The sequence below is a fragment of the Cibotium barometz genome, chromosome 27 (genome assembly GCF_041138505.1).
Source record: "Cibotium barometz isolate CiBa-2024 chromosome 27, ASM4113850v1, whole genome shotgun sequence".
Taxonomy (NCBI): domain Eukaryota; kingdom Viridiplantae; phylum Streptophyta; class Polypodiopsida; order Cyatheales; family Cibotiaceae; genus Cibotium; species Cibotium barometz.
The window spans coordinates 10080801-10100252 of record NC_141072.1 but is presented as its reverse complement, the minus strand read 5'-3'; the positions used below and the strand labels follow the sequence as shown (position 1 = coordinate 10100252).

The window sequence follows — 19452 nt, the reverse complement described above, 5'->3', positions numbered from 1 at the left end:
TTACAGAGGGCAGACAAGGCTCTATGGGAGCGTGCCATGAAGTCAGAGATGGATTCTCTGCATAAAAATGAAACATGGAAGTTGGTGCATTTGCCTGCAGGCAAGAAGGTTTTGCCATGCAAGTGGGTTTACAGGCTCAAAGTTGCACCAGATGCAAAGCCAAGATACAAAGCCAGGTTAGTGGCTAAGGGCTTTAAGCAGGAATATGGTGTGGACTTTGAGGAGATCTTCTCTCCAGTGGTCAAAATGACCACACTTAGAGCTGTATTAGCTTTGGTTGCACATGATGATCTGGACTTGATTCAGATGGATGTGAAGACTGCTTTTCTTCACGGTGATCTCCATGAGGAGATATATATGCAGCAGCCAGAGGGTTATGCAGTAAGTGGAAAGGAGAAGCTTGTATGCAAGCTGAAAAAGAGTCTTTATGGGCTCAAACAGGCACCAAGAGAATGGTATCATAAATTTGATACATTCATGAAATCTCAGAATTTCAGGAGAAGTGACATAGATCACTGCTTGTACACCAAGAAAGCTTTGGATGGCAGTCTCTTGATTCTCATTTTGTATGTTGATGATATGTTGATTTCCGGGAAATCTCGTAAAGAGATGGATGCTTTGAAGCAGAGGCTGCATCAAACCTTTGATATGAAGGATTTGGGTGATGCAAATCACATCTTGGGTATGCGGATACTTCGGGACAGAAATCAGCATGTGTTGTATTTGTCTCAGAAGGAATACATTGGCAAAGTCTTGCAGAGGTTCAATATGGACGGGGGGAAGAAAGCTAGTACTCCTTTGCCTCCATATGTGAAACTCAGTGCTATGGACAGCCCACAGTCAGATAGAGACAGGGCTGATATGGCCAAGATTCCGTATGCTTCAGCTTGTGGCAGTCTCATGTATGCCATGGTTGCTACTAGGCCGGACATTGCATTTGCAGTGGGAGTGGTTTCTAGATACATGGCCAACCCTGGCAAGAAGCATTGGGAAGCAGTGAAAGGTGTCATGAGATACCTGAAGGGCACACAGGATATGTGCATTTGCTTTGGCAAACAGGATGCATTAGTGCATGGTTACACGGATTCGGATTATGCCGGTCATCCAGATAACCGGAAGTCTACTACCGGTTATGTGTTTACATTCACAGGAGGTGCTGTGTCATGGATATCCAGGATGCAGAAGTGCACAGCCTTATCTACTACAGAGGCCGAGTATATTGCAGCCACAGAGGCTTGCAAGGAGGCATTATGGCTATCTCGGTTAGTGGTTGATTTGGGATATACAGGGGATATTCCATTGTTGCATTGTGACAGTCAGAGTGCCATCCAGTTGGCAAAGAACCCTGTCTTTCATGCAAAGACGAAGCATGTGGATGTGAAGTATCACTTCATCAGAGAGGTGATAGAGAACAAGCAAATTCAGCTTGTTAAGATTCACACGGATGACAACCCGGCTGATCTGTTGACAAAGAGTTTGCCTCCGGAGCGGTTTGCTCATTGCAGACACTTGATGGGCATTGGATGAGGCCATTTTCAGCCTTGATATGGCCTTGTATATTATCATGTACATGCTGATTTTTTCTTTTCCTTTACTTAAGGGCACTTTGCCTTTAAGTGGGAGGTTGTTGGGGTAAAGGCGTTATGCCCACCCTTATAGTGTGTACAAGCCCATAAGTTATAGTACATAGTACACTTAGTACTTTTAATGTACTAAGTGCACTATGTGTACTAGTGCAATATACATGTGTGATAGGGGAGTCACACACTCATGCCTCATGAGTTGACTTATCCCCACAACTCTCTCTCTCTCTCTCTCCCTTGCTTCTCTGTGTATGTCTCCCATGAATGAACTCTAAACCCTAATTGCTGTTTTCTCCCCTTCACCTTCTCGTAAACACCTGATGCGATGCCGCCTCCGCCTAGTGGCCGTCTCGCAGCACTCCAACGTCGGTTGCCGCCGCCTTCGCCTTGTGGCGCTACACGCCTTGCAGCCAGCCGATTAGCGACCAAACGCCTCAACGCCACCAGTCGCACTAGCTCGCCTTCGCCTCGCATGCGCTTATCCGCCCAATGTATGGACGTGTGCTGCCCAACGCTGCCACCCCTGCCTTCGCCTTCTTCTCCACCTGCGCCTGGGAGATCTGAGGGCAGCATTGCTTAAGCCAGCTGATAGCAGTCACATCCTTGCGCTGCTGCAGAGCTTCAGGTCACGCAGGTACAGCAACGCGCAGGCTTTAGGCTTGTACATCAGCAGAGATGCACAAAGAACGCGAGCAGAGTGTGCTGCACCGGAAAACTGCAAGCTCTAGGGCAAAGGGTGAGGATCAAGACAGCTACCTAAGCTCTGATACCAGTCGAATGGGAGAGTTAATTGGGGTTAGAGTTCATGTGTGGGAGACATACACAGAGAGAAGCAAGGGAGAGAGAGAGAGAGTTGTGGGGATAAGTCAACTCACCAAGATGAGTGTGTGACTCCCCTATCACACATGTATATTGCACTAGTACACATAGTGCACTTAGTACATTAAAAGTACTAAGTGTACTATGTACTATAACTTATGGGCTTGTACACACTATAAGGGTGGGCATAATGCCTTTACCCCAACAAAAGCTGCTTTATTCCTTTTTGATAATGCCTCAACAGATAACTTCGTATCCATACAAATGGCTACTGCTCTTGGGTTAAAGCCCGAGAAATTGGGCATGGAATTTCATGCAGATGCTGTCTTTGAGGGCAAGGAAGTTAAGGTGACTCCCATCATTGGGAAGCTTCGCATACAAATACAGGGATATTTGGATCATGAAGATTTCCTCGTGGCACCACTTACAGGATGTGATGTGTGATCTGATACTTGGCATGCCTTGGCATTATCGTTTGGATCCCAAGATTTTGCACAAAGAAAATAAAGTTATGTTTACTCATAAGAGTAAGGAAGTTTGTATTGATGCGGGTACTACTCGGTGTACCATACCCGTTGTAAGCCATATATCTATTTCAAAGACAATAAAGAAATTAGCTTGTTCTTACTTGGTCTTTGTACGTGATAATGTTGAGCATGATGCTGTAACTCCCGTAGATCAAGATAAGATTGATTTCTTAAGTGAATATGCTGATTGTTTTGTTGATTCACTACCAGGACAATTACCCAAAGAGAGGCCAAAGGATCATTGTATTGATACAATCCCTGGGAGCTCTCCTCCTAACCGACCTCCTTATGGGTGAGTGCTGCCCAACAAGAGGAAATCACGAATCAAGTAAATGATTTACTTAAGAAGGGGTTGATAAGGCCAAGTTCTTCGCCTTATTGTTCTCCAGTTTTACTTGTGCAGAAAAAGGATGGGACATACAGAATGTGTGTTGATTATAGGGCCCTTAACAAGATTACTATCAAGAACAAGTTTCCGATTCCTCGAGTCGATGATATTCTTGATAAACTTGAGGCAGCTGCTTGTTTCTGTCGTATTGATCTTAAGAGTGGTTATCATCAAATTCGAGTGGTACCTCAAGATGTGCACAAAACGGCTTTTCGAACATCATTTGGATTATATGAGTATTTGGTTGTGCCATTTGAACTTACAAATGCTCCCACCACTTTCAACAGAATGATGGACATAATTTTTAGACCTCACCGCAAGTTCACAGGAACTTTCTTTGATAATATTATCATTTTTTCAAAGAGTGAGGCTGAACATAAGAGCATCTTGCCATTGTTTCTGAAGAGCTAAGGAAACATAAGCTTTTCATCAATGGGAAGAAGAGTGAATTCTTCTTGTCAGAAATTCACTATTTAGGGCAAATTGTTTACAAGGATGGAGTACGCATGGATCCTGCAAAGATTCAAGCAATCAAGGATTGGCCAGAACTGCAGAATGTGCATCAGGTTAGGAGCTTTATTGGTTTATGCTCTTATTATCGTCGATTTATTCGACACTTTGCTTTCTTAGGTTCACCGTTACGTGATCTAACCCAAAAGAAAGTAGCATACCATTGGTCGGAACCTCAAAAGACAGCTTTTCAGAAGTTAAAGGATGCCATCATATCAAGGCCAGTTCTTATTATTCCAAATTTGCATAGACCTTTTGTGGTCTAGTGTGATGCATGTGGAGATTGTTTGGGGGTTGTTTTGAACCAAGAGGGACATGCAGTGGCTTTTGAAAGCCGCCGCCTACAACATGCGGAATTGTATTTGCAGGTATATGAGTAGGAGTTGTTAGCTCTTATTCATGCCCTTCAAACATGGAAGCATTATCTTTTGTGGGCTAAAAACAGACCACCAGAGTTTACAGCACTTCCTTACACAACCTAAACTCTCGGAAAAGCAACTAAGATGGGCAAACTTCTTGTCCATGTTCCATTTTTAGATTTTGCATACCCAGGGCAAGAAGAATTTGGTGGCGGATGCTTTGTCACACAAGCCACAAGTGCATGCCGTAACTACCGCCTACCATCGGGACTTATCAGGGATGCGAGATATGTATGCTTTGGACACAGATTTTCAGCGTATTTAGGCTGATTTGAATCATGGTACTTGTCATGTGCACAGTGGGTATCTACCGTGTGCTATACGCATGCAAGACTAGTTTCGAGGCTTGGGGAAGCTTGGAACTAGGCAGGCTGATTGACGAGCTGAGTTAGGGATATACTAACGGGCGGGCACCCAAGTATGGACGGGCGGGCGGCCAAGTGTGGACGCCCGATGACCGGCCGATCAATCTTGGTTCGAAACTCGAATCCTGCAAACAAACGAACAACAAACAAGCAAGGGGGTGGCCTGACTCACCTCCCAACCATGACAGCCGTGGGCGAGCCCACAGTCTTGGCTGTCCCCACCGAGCCACGAGCTGAGCTAACTAGGATGACGTACCGACCAATCTCCTCCTCGCGACGTCCCATACCGCCACGAAGCTGCCCTCACGGGCCTCGAGATTGCTGCCGGCCTCGGCTGCGTAAAGCAGGTCCACGTCTGCACTAGATCCAGGCTCCAAGACCATAGAGCTCTCACAAACTCGCATCATACAACAACTAACCTTGGCCACCCTTTTATAGGCTCTTGGCCGGTCATCGGGCGTCCACACTTGGCCGCCCGCCCGTCCATACTTGGGTGCCCGCCCGTTAGTATATCCCTAACTCAGCTCGTCAATCAGCCTGCCTAGTTCCAAGCTTCCCCAAGCCTCGAAACTAGTCTTGCATGCGTATAGCACACGGTAGATACCCACTGTGCACATGACATACTCCCCTTCCTCTAAGAGCTCAGTATGTCATGTGCACAGTGGGTATCTACCGTGTGCTATACGCATGCAAGACTAGTTTCGAGGCTTGGGGAAGCTTGGAACTAGGCAGGCTGATTGACGAGCTGAGTTAGGGATATACTAACGGGCGGGCACCCAAGTATGGACGGGCGGGCGGCCAAGTGTGGACGCCCGATGACCGGCCAAGAGCCTATAAAAGGGTGGCCAAGGTTAGTTGTTGTATGATAGAGAGTCTCGCAAGTTTGTGAGAGCTCTATGGTCTTGGAGCCTGGATCTAGTGCAGACGTGCACCTGCTTTACGCAGCCGAGGCCGGCAGCAATCTCGAGGCCTGCGAGGGCAGCTTCGTGGCGGTATGGGACGTCGCGAGGAGGAGATTGGTCGGTACGTCATCCTAGTTAGCTCAGCTCGTGGCTCGGTGGGGACAGCCAAGACTGTGGGCTCGCCCACGGCTGTCATGGTTGGGAGGTGAGTCAGGCCTGCACCCCCTTGCTTGTTTGTTGTTCGTTTGTTTGCAGGATTCGAGTTTCGAACCAAGATTGATCACGAGGGAAGATCCGTAGGGATTTGACAGTATTGCTGTCCCATCTTATTCGATTAGAGATGGATTTTTGATGATGCAGAATTGTATTTGTGTAGTGTGTGAATTACGCCAAAAGGTTATGGAAGAGTGTCATGCTCCACCATATGCTGGTCATCGTGGTATTCTGGCTACTACACAAGCTTTGGAAAGATATTTCTTTTGGCCAACTCTACACAGGGATATTGAAGCTTATGTGCGAGAGTGCATAGTGTGTCAGAAAGTCAAGTTTGACAGACATAAGACACCTGGTTTGCTTCAGCCCTTACCCATTCCACAGGAACCATGGGAAAGCATTGCTATGGATTTGCCAAAATTATAGATCGTTTTAGCAAACAAGCACACTTTATTCCTGTGAGGAAAACAATCAAACCAAAGCACATGGCAAAGTTGTTCTTAGCTCAGATTTTCAAACATCATGGCATGCCTAAGTCTATTGTGGGGGATAGAGATCTTCGGACTACCAGTTTATTTTGGCGGACATTGTTTGATAATATGGGCACAAAGTTGAGTTTTTCATCAGCCTATCATCCTCAGACGGACGGTCAGAGTGAAATAGCAAATTCAGCTGTGCTTGACTTGCTCAAGTGTTATGTATCTGAGCAGAAGTCAGATTGGGAAAAGTATTTACCATTAGTTGAGTTTGCATACAATAACACAGTGCATTCTTCAACTAATAAGGCTCCATTTGAGATAGTCTATGGCAAGGTGGTGCTTCCACCTATCTTACGAACAAAAGATGAAATCTTTGCAGCAGATGAGTATGTACGTGATATGGATACTGTGTTTGCACAAGTTCGGACAGCCATAGAAAGATCTTAAGCTAAGCAAAAAAAGACAGCTTACAAACACAGGCAAGAGGTGGTTTTCAAGGAAGGTGATTGGGTATTACTTAAGTTTGAGAAAGCACGTCTTCAGAAGCGCCAGGTAAGGAAGGCCGGTTTCCTAAGCTTTCAAACAAGTATTACGAGCCATTCCAAATTTTGCAGAAAATAAATGAAGTGGCATATAGATTGGTATTGCCCGATCACTGGAAAATACACAATGCCTTTCATGTCAGTTTGCTGAGGCCTTATGTGGGACCACCTCCTATGGAACCAGTTTTAGAAGATTCACCAGAAGTGGATGAACTTGAGGAGTTATTGCAACCTGAGAAGTGTAACATGCGGAAGCTTCGGAGAAGATCGGTAACTTCAATGCTCAGAAATCAGCACACTTTTCACGACAGAATTAACGCACAAAACTGAATGAAGATGTGCAAAAAATAGTGAGAGCGAGGGAGAGATGGAGAGGACACAGTATTCGGTCCCAAATACCCTCTGTAGGGCCCCCACCACGGATGGTGTATTTGCTTTATTAGAATGATGTGAATCTGAAAAGAAAATACAGAAATCTTGACCTTTCTTGGCTGAGAAATCTCTGCCCGTCCTCCACCCCTTTGCTTAGCAACGTCTTGGCTGTCCTAGCCCTTGTATGCTTGAGCTCTTGGTGAAATATAAGATAACACAATGGGATTGTGGCTCTCCTATTTATACTACTCCAAATGAGCAGTCGGCCAACATTAAATCCAATTAGCCAGTTCACTTTTCTGCCACCGACTATAAATCAGCATTAAATGCTGGATAATTCACATAAAAACCTGCGCTTCTTTCCCTAGATGGCTGGCCATCATACACCTAAATTCCAAGAGGCTGGGCATTGATTTTGCAAGTACCCTGGGGCTAGGCAGCCTGTATGGGCTGCCCCATATCTGCCCCACAACCATATAATTGCTTCATGTACTGTCGGCTGCCCCTGGCATGCCCCTAGGGCTGTCCTACAGCCCCTCCACGGCTGGTGGGTTCAGCCAGGGCCTTCCTTGCCCTTATGGGGTTGGTTTCTGTCAAAATACGCAACGGAGATCACAACCAAATCTGAGACCACAAGAGCAAGTAGATTGCACAATGGCAAGGGGCTATGGGGCCATTTTATATGGCCCCAAACAAGTAGTCGGCCTGTAGAAAGGCAGCCGACAGGGACTGAATTCTCCACGACCAGCAAAATGCACCAGTCGGCCAGCTGTATCAAGTTGGCCAGCAGCTGTGAGAGGTCGTGGACCTGAATGATCAATCGGCCAGCTCAAGGGCCCTCTTGCCAACACAGGGCAAACACCCAAGCCAAGAAAATAGTAAAAAATGGGAAAAAAATACAGGGAGTGAGGAAAAATGAGAAAACACCTACAAAGGGCGGGCACACCCACAACAGAGGCCCTGGTGTCTAGTAAAGACAGGAGATGACTTCTAACACCCCCTCTGAGCTTGGCTGTGAAACCAACTCTAGGGAGCTAAAGTGCCACCTGAGCATAGCCTGAGGTAGAGACTTCGTGAAGAGGTCCGCCGCATTGTCCTCCGTCGAACAATAAAGTAGAAAGATGTCACCAGCCAAGATCTTCTCACGTACAAAGTGATACTTTATCTCTATGCGCTTGGTCCGCGCATGGAAGACCGGGTTCCGAGCAATAGCTATACAACTCTGGTTATCCCACTGGATGACTGTGGGCTCCTTCTGTGGAAAACCAATCTCGCCTAGCAGCCTCCGCAGCCACACAACCTCGCAAGCAGCACCACAAGCAGCCTAGTACTCTACCTCTGTCAAAGATAGGGCAATAGTTGGCTACCTCTTACTGCTCCTAAGCCGAGGGTAAAACTGTAACCTGAAGTAAATCTCCTCGTGTCTAGATCTCCCCCCCAATCTGAGTCACTCCAACCTTGGAGTCTGACTCCATCCCCTCCTGTGTAGAAGAGTCCTAGATCCTTCGTACTCTGTAGATACCTCAAGATCCGCAATCCTGCGTCCCAATGAGACTTCAATGGTGTTTGCATAAAAGAGCTCAACAGCCCCACGGAGAAGCTCAAGTCCAATCTGGTGTTCAGCAACCAGATCAATGAACACTTTGTATTTGGGTCCATCGGCGAAGTAATAGGCTTGCAGTTCTCCATCCCAAAGGCGTCAAGCAACTCATGAACATACCGCTACTGAGAGACAAAAAACCCCCTCTGGGTCTACCAGATCTCCAATCCCAAAAAGAAGTGGAGTAAGCCTAGGTCCGTCGTCTCAAAACTCCTTTGACAAGGCAGCCTTCGTCACACCAATGTGCTCCACATGACCGCCGGTGAGAATGAGATCATCCACATAAAGGATGATAATCGTAACCATGCCGCGTTCCCAAAAGAGATATAGGTTGGGATCTGCAACCGATCTCTGAAAACCAGTCCGAACAAAGAAGGAATCAATCTTCTGATTCCAAGCCCGGGGAGCCTGTTTAAGACCATACAAGGCCTTACGTAACCTGTAAACCATCCCTTCTGATCCTGGAACAACAAAGCCGGGAGACTACTCAACATACACCTCCTCCTGCAGGTCACCATTAAGGAACACACATTTTACATCCATTTGATACACATGCCACCTCTGAGAAGAAGCAAGGGCAAGAACGGTCCGAATCGTGGTCATCCTTGTTGTCGGTGCAAAGGTATCCTCGTAGTCGATGCCTGGCCGCTAAGCATAACCTTTAGCCATGAGTCGAGCTTTGTGTTTGTCCACCGACCCATCGAACGCATATTTGGTCTTAAAGACCCATTTGACACCAATGACTGACCGTTTCGACGGCTTCGGTATCAACTCCCGTGTGTTGTTCTTCTCGATAAAATGAAGTGCGAGAAGGAACTATTAATAGTTTTTTTAAGGGGGAAAAAAAAGCCTAACTAAACTTATTTTCTTAGCCTTATTACATCTAGATTTATGCTGGTGCGTGCACAACCCAACGCCTTCCTTGTCTCCTCATTCGTGCACCCCAAGCACCATGCCTATGGGGAGCATTGGTCTGCAACCATTCAAGCCAAGCATGACTTTTTGCAGCCGTACGTGCCTCTTGCCCAAGCTTAGATTTTTGGACCCGCTCCCTAACCAATACCCTTCAAAAGGCTGTGCGATAAAACCAATTGAATATCTCTTGTAGATAGTTTGTACATGTTCCTCCTACAGAAGCTCCACCTCCATGTCTTGTATTTTTGAAATAAACCCCTCTTGCTTTATAATGTGATCCATACTTGTTCATGAAATACGCACCATGCACATAAACTATGTGCTGTACACATGACAATAGAATTTAATTAGAAAAAGTCAAGGTTAAAACACCAGTTTATTTTTTTACTATACAACTTACCATATAGCGAATGTGTAAATCAACCTTCTGTTTTCTAGCTTCACAAGGAGCTATACACATAGCTTGCAAAGGCTTTATAGCTAATCAGAGAAAGAGAGAGAGAGAGAGAGAGAGGGAGGGAGTGAGTGAGAGAGACTGTTAAAACTTTGTTGTTCCATTTTTCTAAGTAGAAAATGATCTTTTTGATATACAAATATACTAACATGGAGTTTTTCATCAATAAATTATATTAATGAGAAAAATTAAAAAATAATAATTTTTGGGGTCCCCACAATTTCGGGATCTGACAGTTAGTTATGTTTTTAGGGTTGTGGGGACCTGACAGTTAGTTATGGATGTACTGGCTTCGGACAAACAAAAAATTTGTTCTACTCTCTCTCTCTCTCTCTCATTTCCCCCCCCTCTCTCTCTCTCTTAATACAACACATCAAAGCATAGTTTACATGAAGAAGCTCCACTGTATTGCTTTTGTCGTGGACTCTGTGCCATCTTCGAGAGCCGTCCTCTATTGTCTTGCATGTGCTTGATGCCACGAATGTTCACTTGTGCTGAGAATTGTGAGAAAATTTAGTTTATGTTATGTTTTCTTGTTTTCATATTGTATTGGAAGAAACAGATGCAGCTAGTGGTGAACCCTGGGCACCCGCAAAGTTGTATTGGAAGGAGACTCCTTTTTGGTAATCTAACCATAAGGGAGGGGAGGGGGAGAGTCAGCCCATCTTCTGGCCCCTAGTGTGGTGTACTGTGCAGATTTGTCATCTTGTTTTATCTGGCATGCTTATGTGTATTTTCAGATTTCATGATTGATTAGATTTTCCGTGTTCAGTTGCCCTTCCGTTTACAGACAGCGCTACATTGGCGATTGAAGGCGGCACAACCAGCTAAAATAAGCAGAACTAGGCACAATAGAAAAGCTCTTACTCAAAGAACTTGCACTTACTAAATTTCACAAAGAGTACTTCATCTCCAAAGTGCTTCTCAAATACTCATGATGCTCTCAAAGAGTCTAACTATATACAAGAATATTGGCTAAAAAGACAATAATAACCTTCCCAAAATATGGACAATATTGACTTGTCTGTTAGAAAGTAGATGGACATTGGTGAGATCGAAAGGTCATAACAAGAACAATAGAACTCATACTATCCATACCTCATACAAAACGTTGTTTTACTCTTTCCTATCTTGATTTGATGATATCTCAATCTTAGATCAATGTTGGTGAGTACTTAACACCATAAAGACGATCTACGAGGTCATCCATCCTAGACAAAGGCTACTCGTTCTTAACAATGACCTTGCTAAGGTCCTTATAGTACATGCATAAACGCATGGTCACATCCTTACCCACCAAAATCACCGGTGCAACCCATGTAGATTTACTTGGCCGAACATACCCCATCCGAAGATATATACAATCTCATCTTCCTCCTTCAAACTCAACCGATATGGATTCTTAAATGCATGTTGGGCTCTAGGAACAAGTTCTATCTTATGACCAAGACTCCTAGATGGTAGTAATGCATAGGGTAACTCCTCAAGAGACATATCTAAAAATTCAGCAAGTACCTCATAGACAATTCTCAAAATCCAAGAGAGAGAGAATCAAGAATTTGACACCATTGCATCCGTATTAATAAGTGAACAATTGGAACCACTGGCTTCCAAATTTTAAGCACTACAACCCAACTCTAGCTATTTGTCCACACTATCAAGGTTCATGTTTCCGCAAATCACTTTATGCATGCACATCAAGCGTCATTTTCGGTCTACAAGAAACCACGAGTCCACAAAATGCAATCGAAAAAGACGACTTGACAACAACAAAGAAATATAATCAATATAACAAAGTAACAAATTAACATACACAGGAGGTCGGGGGTCGAGTTTTGAGCTGACCAGATCAGTCCGTCAGGGCTGTCCTCTCGCCCCTTTCCTTTTTCTCTTCTTTGCGGAGGCTATGAGTATGTATTTGACGGCAGAGGAGGTTGGTTTGAGAGGACTTCAGCTCCCAGTCCGGGGGGAGGATTTGCTTGATGCAGAGTTTGCAGACGACACGGGCTTATTTTTGCATGGCCAAGAGGCCAATCTTATTCGGGCAGAGCAGTCGCTCCAGGTTTTTAGTGCAGCTTCGGGAGCATTGATCAATTGGCGCAAGACAGTGGCCTTTTGGATCAGTAGTGCTCCCACTCCGGCATGGAGTCCGGACCCCGGTTTTAGATGGATTCCTTCCGGCACAGCAGTGCGGTATTTGGGATGCCAGATTGGCCTCGATTTGTCACCTGAGCAGCAGATTGCCCCGCTTCTTCTGAGCATTCGGAAGAAGCTATTGTATTGGAGTACAGCTCGACTATCCTTGGCTGGGAGGGTGGTGGTGGCAAATCAGGTGCTGTTAGCGACTATGTGGTACATTACGTCTTGCTGGATTTTCTCGAGCTCTTGCATCAGCCAGGTACAGAGGCTGATCAGGAACTTTCTGTGGTCTGGGCGGGACGGTCAGCCAGCCCGGGCAAAGGTTGCATGGGCAGTTATTACACTTCCGCTGGCTCAGGGCGGTTTGGGCATTATAGATCCAGTCGATCAGAGTAGAGCCTTATTGGGGAAGCTTATTGTTCGGGGGTTGCTTCCAGGCGCTGAGCCTTGGAAAGAGCTCCTCTTGCAGCGACTGCAGGCCCGGGCGCCTCCTGCAGGGGGTACTTGGGCACCAGAGATTCGCTGGATATTCATAGAGATGAGGAGGACAGGCCTCAGTAGAGGATGGGAGGACAGATTTGCTTTGAGTATCCTGCGAGCTTGGGAGCTACTGAGACCGGGGCTCTCTCAGCGGCCTCCGTCTTGTGTTGAGGAGCGGGCCAGGCAGCCGCTCATCTGGAGCCCAGCGGTTCGTACAGAGCAGGGTCATATGCTGGGTTCTCGGCCTCGTCTAGCCTGGGGACCTTTAGCGGCAGGCCCAGCTCGTAGTTTTGGAGACTGGCAGGCTTTCTGCAGTCTACCAGAGGAGACCCAGGTGGAGAGGCTGAGTCACTTCAGTGGGGGGTTGATTATGAGAGATGATATTCAGGAGGCACTTACAGAGGAGTGGTTCACACCTCTTGAGCCAGTGGCCCCACGGTGGATGGGTGCCTTCACACAGTTGGAGATCCTGATTGCTGTCAGAGCTAGCACTGAGGATGGCAGATGCCTCTATTATGAGATTCAGGATGAGGGCCGACTCCAGAGAGTGGAGGTGGAGTCGCCTTTGGTTGCAGAGTGCACCTTTCAGAGGATTCGGGTAGTGGCTGCCGCTTCTCGGAAGTGGCATATTGACCCCGACCCTGCTGACGTGCTCCCGGATTGGCGCATATGGGCATATGCAGCGCGCCCCTTGGCCCGGCTGCAGTGGGACCCCGGAGAGTACGAGTGGCATGATCCTTATGCATCCCTTGAGGCCACAGAGATCACATTTTTCCAGTATACTGTTCGGCTGGGACGGCATATCTTGACGGCGAGGAGGACGGTCTCTCCAGCGGCAGCGGGGCATTGGCGATTGCAGGGACTATCACAGGAGTTCCTGGAGGATTTCTGGGCTCGGCTCTGGGCTAGTCGACAGGCCCGCAGGATCTCAGCTTTTCAGTGGCTGGTCGCCCACAGGGGCTCAGCAGTTGGCACTTGGCTTGTTTACAGCGGTCTTCCGGCGGCCTGCGTCCGATGCGGCCACCCTATGGAGACACAGAGACATTGCCTTTGGGACTGCCCTCAGGCTCAGCAGATTTGGCTGCGGATGCTGCGTATTCTGGCCCCCCTCTCTCCAGAGGGTATGTTTACGTGGGGTGCCGCTGCTTGGTCGACTTCGTCAGGGCTTGCTATGGGCTATGAGATGGAGCAGGGCAGTCAGGCCATCAGATTTATTAGGGGCCAGCCTCGCCTGGTTCCGGCACCGGATTACTCGTCCGCCAACTGGACACAGGAGAGGGATTTATGATGGGAGCTCCTCAGCAGCCTCACCATCTGGTTCACCTGGAGGGCCCGGTGCTTCACGGCCTTTGAGGGGAGATTGGAGCCACCAGCAGAGACTGTTCGAGGGATTTGGCAGGAGTTGATCCACACCCTGCGAGGACAGTACGACCGCATCCGGGGAGACTCGGATGAGGCGATCTTACGGCGCCAGGCCTTTCATACCACTTGGCGCTACGGCCCGTTCTACACCCTACACGCGGGATCCCCCCGTTGGCACTACAGGCCACCTGTTTGGCTCTTTCCCCCCCCCATTGTATGATTTAGCCGTTCAGTCCTCTAGACTGATGTTTGTATTTTGCAGCACCTAGGGAGAGTCTCCCGGGCTGCCATGATGTATTCACTGCTCTTCTCTCTGTTAGGAGCAGGAGAGATCTCCTTTGTAGCCCTACGGGCGTTTTTTTTTTTACATAACTAATGAAAGGATCTTTTCTCGGAAAAAAAAAAAACAAATTAACATACAAAGCATCGCAAAAAGAAGCATAGTGCCAGTTAACTCTTCATTCAGATTGCGTCTACTATTTCTAATTGAAACAGAAGATGCCTAATCCTAAGTTTGATTTGAAAAGGCCAAGGCTTCTTCCTACATTGCAACAAGAGGATTGTACACCTCTCACTTGAGACATTTGGTACTAAGCTCTAGAATATGGGAGAGTTTCTTGTTTGGCATGATTTATGTCATGTTTGTGTATTTCCTAGAAAATAAACATGTGAATATAAACTGTTTTTCATGTTAGATATCGCTTGATTTCTTGTGTATGATTACATGCTGATTTCAATAACACCTGAAATGCAAAGAACGTGTGTGTGTGGACATGCAAATTATGGTTAAGTCTATACTCTAAAGATTGGTTCCTAAGGATTTTGCAAGTAGTAAGTATAAGCCCAAACCTTAATTAGTTAATATTTTATTATTCTAATTTTAGTTTTACAAGTACTAAGGTTAAAACAAAAGCAAAGCCCAAAAATAAACCAGAAGAAAAAGTGTGGGGATTTAACACAAGAACCTCCATTTAAGCAAATTGACCCCCTTCTTCATCTAATCTTTGACGCATGCCACCCATTGCTGAATGAAAGAGCTAAGACACAATATGGACATCCCTACGGTTATACAAATAATGTATGTATGATCATACAAACTATATACAAACACAGACGTAAGGGTGATGGAGATAATGCATAGTGGTTCTGTTATGAAACGTCTATTTCCACGTGATTCTTTGTAATAGGGAATATTTCCGAACCATTTTCTACTCTTTGAATTGATTTCAAGTTGATGTTGAAGACTTCCCGAAAATTTCACTTCTTATACCTTGTGGGCGAACAGAAAAAGTGCATTTGGATTATTTTCCTTTTTTGGTTATTTTCCAAGCAAGCTTTGTGTCAACTATTGCTTGTGCCATTTGTTAGTTTCTCAACAAAGGAATTTGAAGGATCTAAGCATTTGGTGGACATGAAGAATGTTGACCAACTTTCACCTCCCACTGAGTCCTCCTTCACTGCATCTAACAATGTGCAATCTGGTTGGATTGGTTCCAGAGGCAAAAGCTCTTGAATTGGTCTTTTTGCGGCTTCTTAAGAATGGTCAAGGATTGAGGTACGGCCTTTGGCACACTCTGAGGTTCCCACACTACTTCTATGATTGACTCTTAAATGGGGTCAAGGATCCTCTCAAGCGGGGTCAGTATTTTGTACTTGTCCACCTGTTCAAGTATTGGCTCTAGTTCCTTACAAGAACTTGGGCTTGTTTCATTTGCTCCTTCTCCAATGCGGGGTAGAGATACTCTTTGATTTTCTTTGGAAGGTTTGCGTAGCCAATGGATTTCACATCGCTTATGGTCTCTGCGAGGGACGCAGCTTTGGAGCTATTGTCCAAACCCCTTTCAATGGTCACGACGTTGTTGCCCTTGACAATTGATCTTGCATTGTTCTCTTTAAGGTTTTCTTTATTTGGACATTTGGTTCCGGTCCTTCAACCTTTTCAGGGCCTTGGGGCTTGCGCCTCAAGCTCTTTGGTTGTTGGCCTAAGCTTTCTGCTTCCTTGGAAAAAGGATGGTGTGCTCCAAGGAAGTAAGTTGTAGAGCTGTACAATGCAAAGAGGCATCGCTAAAGATAATTGCTTTAAAGTCAAATTCATCCAAACATAGCCCCAACCGAGTAGATATCTGTGCTAGACAACACAATCAGCTCAAGGGTTGTCTCTGAGGTGGCCAATGGCCAGAAATCCCATTAAGAAAGGTGGACTTCAATGTAGCTACAACGGAAGGAGTACCCCATTGCGATCAATTTTTTGAATTCTTTCTACGGGCAATCTAAGTTTTCAAGTTCTTTTGACCGTTACAGATTGCAGCAAAGTAATAGAAACTGATCAAAATGTCAAGAAAAGCATGAATCATACCTTGCATTGGGGTGAGGCTCTCGATTGCGGGGCTTTCAACCTCCTTGTCAGGACTTACAGCTTGATCTTCTTCAGGGGCGAGGGGGTGCTCGATGTCAGAGAAGAGGCCCTCATCAAGCCCTTGTCTGCCACTGTCAAAGATAATATCTGACTGCGCAGCCACGCCTGCGGCCGAGCACGACATCATGCCCATAGACTTATCCATAGACTCGTAGACCTCTCTATCAAAGGAACTAGGCAGTTTGTTGTCTTTCCGTACATCATTGCCCATGAGCCAGAAAGACTGTTTGCCCCGGAGGCTCTGCCAGTCGCGGATGCGCTTGTAGTCGGCGGAGAGGTTACACCAGCGCTTTCGGCACTGTGAAGAAGATCTGGAGACACCCAGGCGCTCGCAGAACTGGGATATGGAGAGCCACTTGGAGTCGCTGTTGGCGGCGCGGCCGATTTCGATGCCCTTCTCGCGCTCCTCCTTCACTCTGGACCACTTGGCCTCTTCTGCCTTCTTGCCCTCGATGAGAATTAGGGTTTCAGTGCGGGACCAGCGAGGGTGCCGCCCCGCCCTCGCCTTCTCACCTGCAACGCCGCCCAGAGTGTAGCCATCGCCAGAAACCTCCACCGAGAAGAGATTCATTTCTTCCTCTGTACACATGTGCGAGGGCGCCTCGCAGTCCATGTTGACAGAGAGGAGAGCCATGACGCAAGAAACCTATGCTCACTTCAAAAATATTAAGGAAGCCGTCACAAATTAACTTATTTAACCATTGTTTTTATTGAAATTTTTTATGGCTTCACTGGTTTTTTAATTGAAATTTTGAATCTTTAAATTTAAGCCTTAAAATTTACATCAAAGAACAGTTTTTTTTTACATTACCCCAAAACATCTACCTAATTTTAGAGTCTATAATTAGAAAAGGCATTGCCTACAAAACTGGCAAGCCAAGTGTCCCTAATACACAACACAGGCCAAAACAAGATTAGTAGGCAAGCTCCCCACCCAATTGTAGGTTTGTGACTACAAACGCCCCCGAGCTAGGGGCGAAGGTTCCACTCCCACGAGTGCATGCCAAATCAATCATAGTGTCCCATACCACCAGTCAGCAAGACTTCCTGTTATCTGCCATGTCCATGGCAGGAGAGCCTCTTGGTCCAGGGACCAAGACAGACCACAATGAATCAACAAAACCCAAATATAGTGCTTATCATTGCTAGTACTTATTGTTGCTATAAATAACATTCTAGACATAAATAGTCAATAACTTTGGTTTTATTAAATATGAACCTTAGCCACCTAAATCCGCCTGCTTTCCTTCATCTCATGGCTCCCTTAATCCTATTGGATTAGTTCCTAACTCCAAGGGTTAGTGCTAGGTACATAACATTCCTCCCCACTTAGGACATTTCCAGTCTTGGAAATAAGTAAAGGAGAACCTAGCTACTTGCATCAACTGTCTCCAAAATCATGTTTATACCAAATCCACATAGCCATGTATCCATGAACCAAACTGAAGTTGTTGTCCCAACAGACTATCATCGTGGAAATATGACCCCAAAAAAAAAAACAAAACCCTCTCAAGTCCTTGAAGAACATAAACCATCCTTCGGTCCTCCAACTCCTTGTAGAATTTAAACTTGAAATCATTGAGATAAATATATGCTAGCTACAACATAAAACACTTGCCATGGCACAAGAAGTGTTTGACAAGCTTCGAATTCAAAACATAGTCTCATAGTAGCAGTGCACTTATCTTAGGATAGACTGTGTTCTTTTTTTAAAAATCAATAATAAGTATATGTATTAACTGAAAGTTAAGTACACCACTGAACCAATTACATCCAAAACTATCTCAAACTAGCCCCCTACTTCTCACACTTCACTTCATTTAATAAATTACACAATAAAGTCCATCTCTCCTCCTCCAAAAGAAAGCTAGAATTCTCCCAAGATATTTGATAACCTAGCATAATGCAAGCCTCCATCATAGCCTCAGTGGTACACCCCCTGAGGGTTTGTTTTTTAAAAATGTCCCCTCTTTTAGACCAGATTTTAACTATAGGTCTAGCCCCCATAGGATTCTCTATGAAAGCAACAAAGGTGTAATCCACTTGTTTTTCTTTAAGGTACCATCTTCTGGTTTTGGGCCCAAACCTGGGGAACCTGGTCTTCCAACATTCAATAAAACTTACCTACAAAATATGAGCCATGGGTTAGGTTACCCTCGTATGCTTGAAGATTCCCCAAGTAGAGGCATGAATCAAGAGATGCTCATTTGCAATTTCAGCATTAACTGATCCATCCCCTCTTTTCTCAACTTATTCACACTAATTACAAACTAGCACATACATACACGTTTATGCATTACATCTATCACATCAATACCAACAAGAGATACATTCCTAATGGTCCAGATTTCCCACAAGTAGCAGGCTCTGATATTATTAAGCAGTATCTCTGCAGCTTCATTATTGAAAGCACATTTCCCAAGGGTCCAATCACCCTAGTGGCCCTAGATTCCTAAGCATTGCTCAACCCACTTTCCAATCTTACCCCATGCACCTCTGATGGTTGGGCAATCCCAAAATGCATGTTTGCCATCTTCCAATGCAGATTTACACCTGGGACAACATCCATTAGTGAAGTTTTTGTGTAGCAGTTTAGATCCAATAGGTAAAGCCCAACCCTCCATAGAAAAACCTGAAATTTACTAGGTATCTGACTGTCCCGCATTAACTTCCATCTCTTTTTCCAGCTACCAGACCTCCAGCTCACTCTCCAAATCTTATCAATTGCAATATTCCACGTTGCTCTCTCCTTTCCTCAACTCAATGTACAGGTCTCTAGTTTTGCCATTTACCAGCTTTTCTAAAAACCTACTGACTGCCCAGTCAGTCATCTGTTTATTTGTAACATCATCTCCAAAAGGGATTCCCAACAATCAGATAATTTGTCCTTTCTCAACCACCTCACACCCCCACCTTTGCAAGTCAAACTCATTGTCCTTAGCCAAGCTTATAATTTTGGATTTTTGA

At 45.6% G+C, this 19452-nt stretch overlaps 1 protein-coding gene across 1 annotated transcript in view; it reads right to left on the bottom strand.

Annotated features, from left to right (window-relative positions):
* LOC147623062 (trihelix transcription factor ASR3-like) overlaps positions 1–17147 on the bottom strand; it is a 60348-nt gene extending 43201 nt beyond the window's left edge. Inside the window, exon 1 of the mRNA XM_086821098.1 lies at positions 16426–17147. Within this exon, the coding sequence (XP_086677224.1) occupies positions 16426–17119 (694 nt within the window). The 5' untranslated portion in view covers positions 17120–17147. The remainder of the gene's footprint in view (positions 1–16425) is intronic.
* Between the last annotated feature and the right edge of the window lie 2305 nt (positions 17148–19452).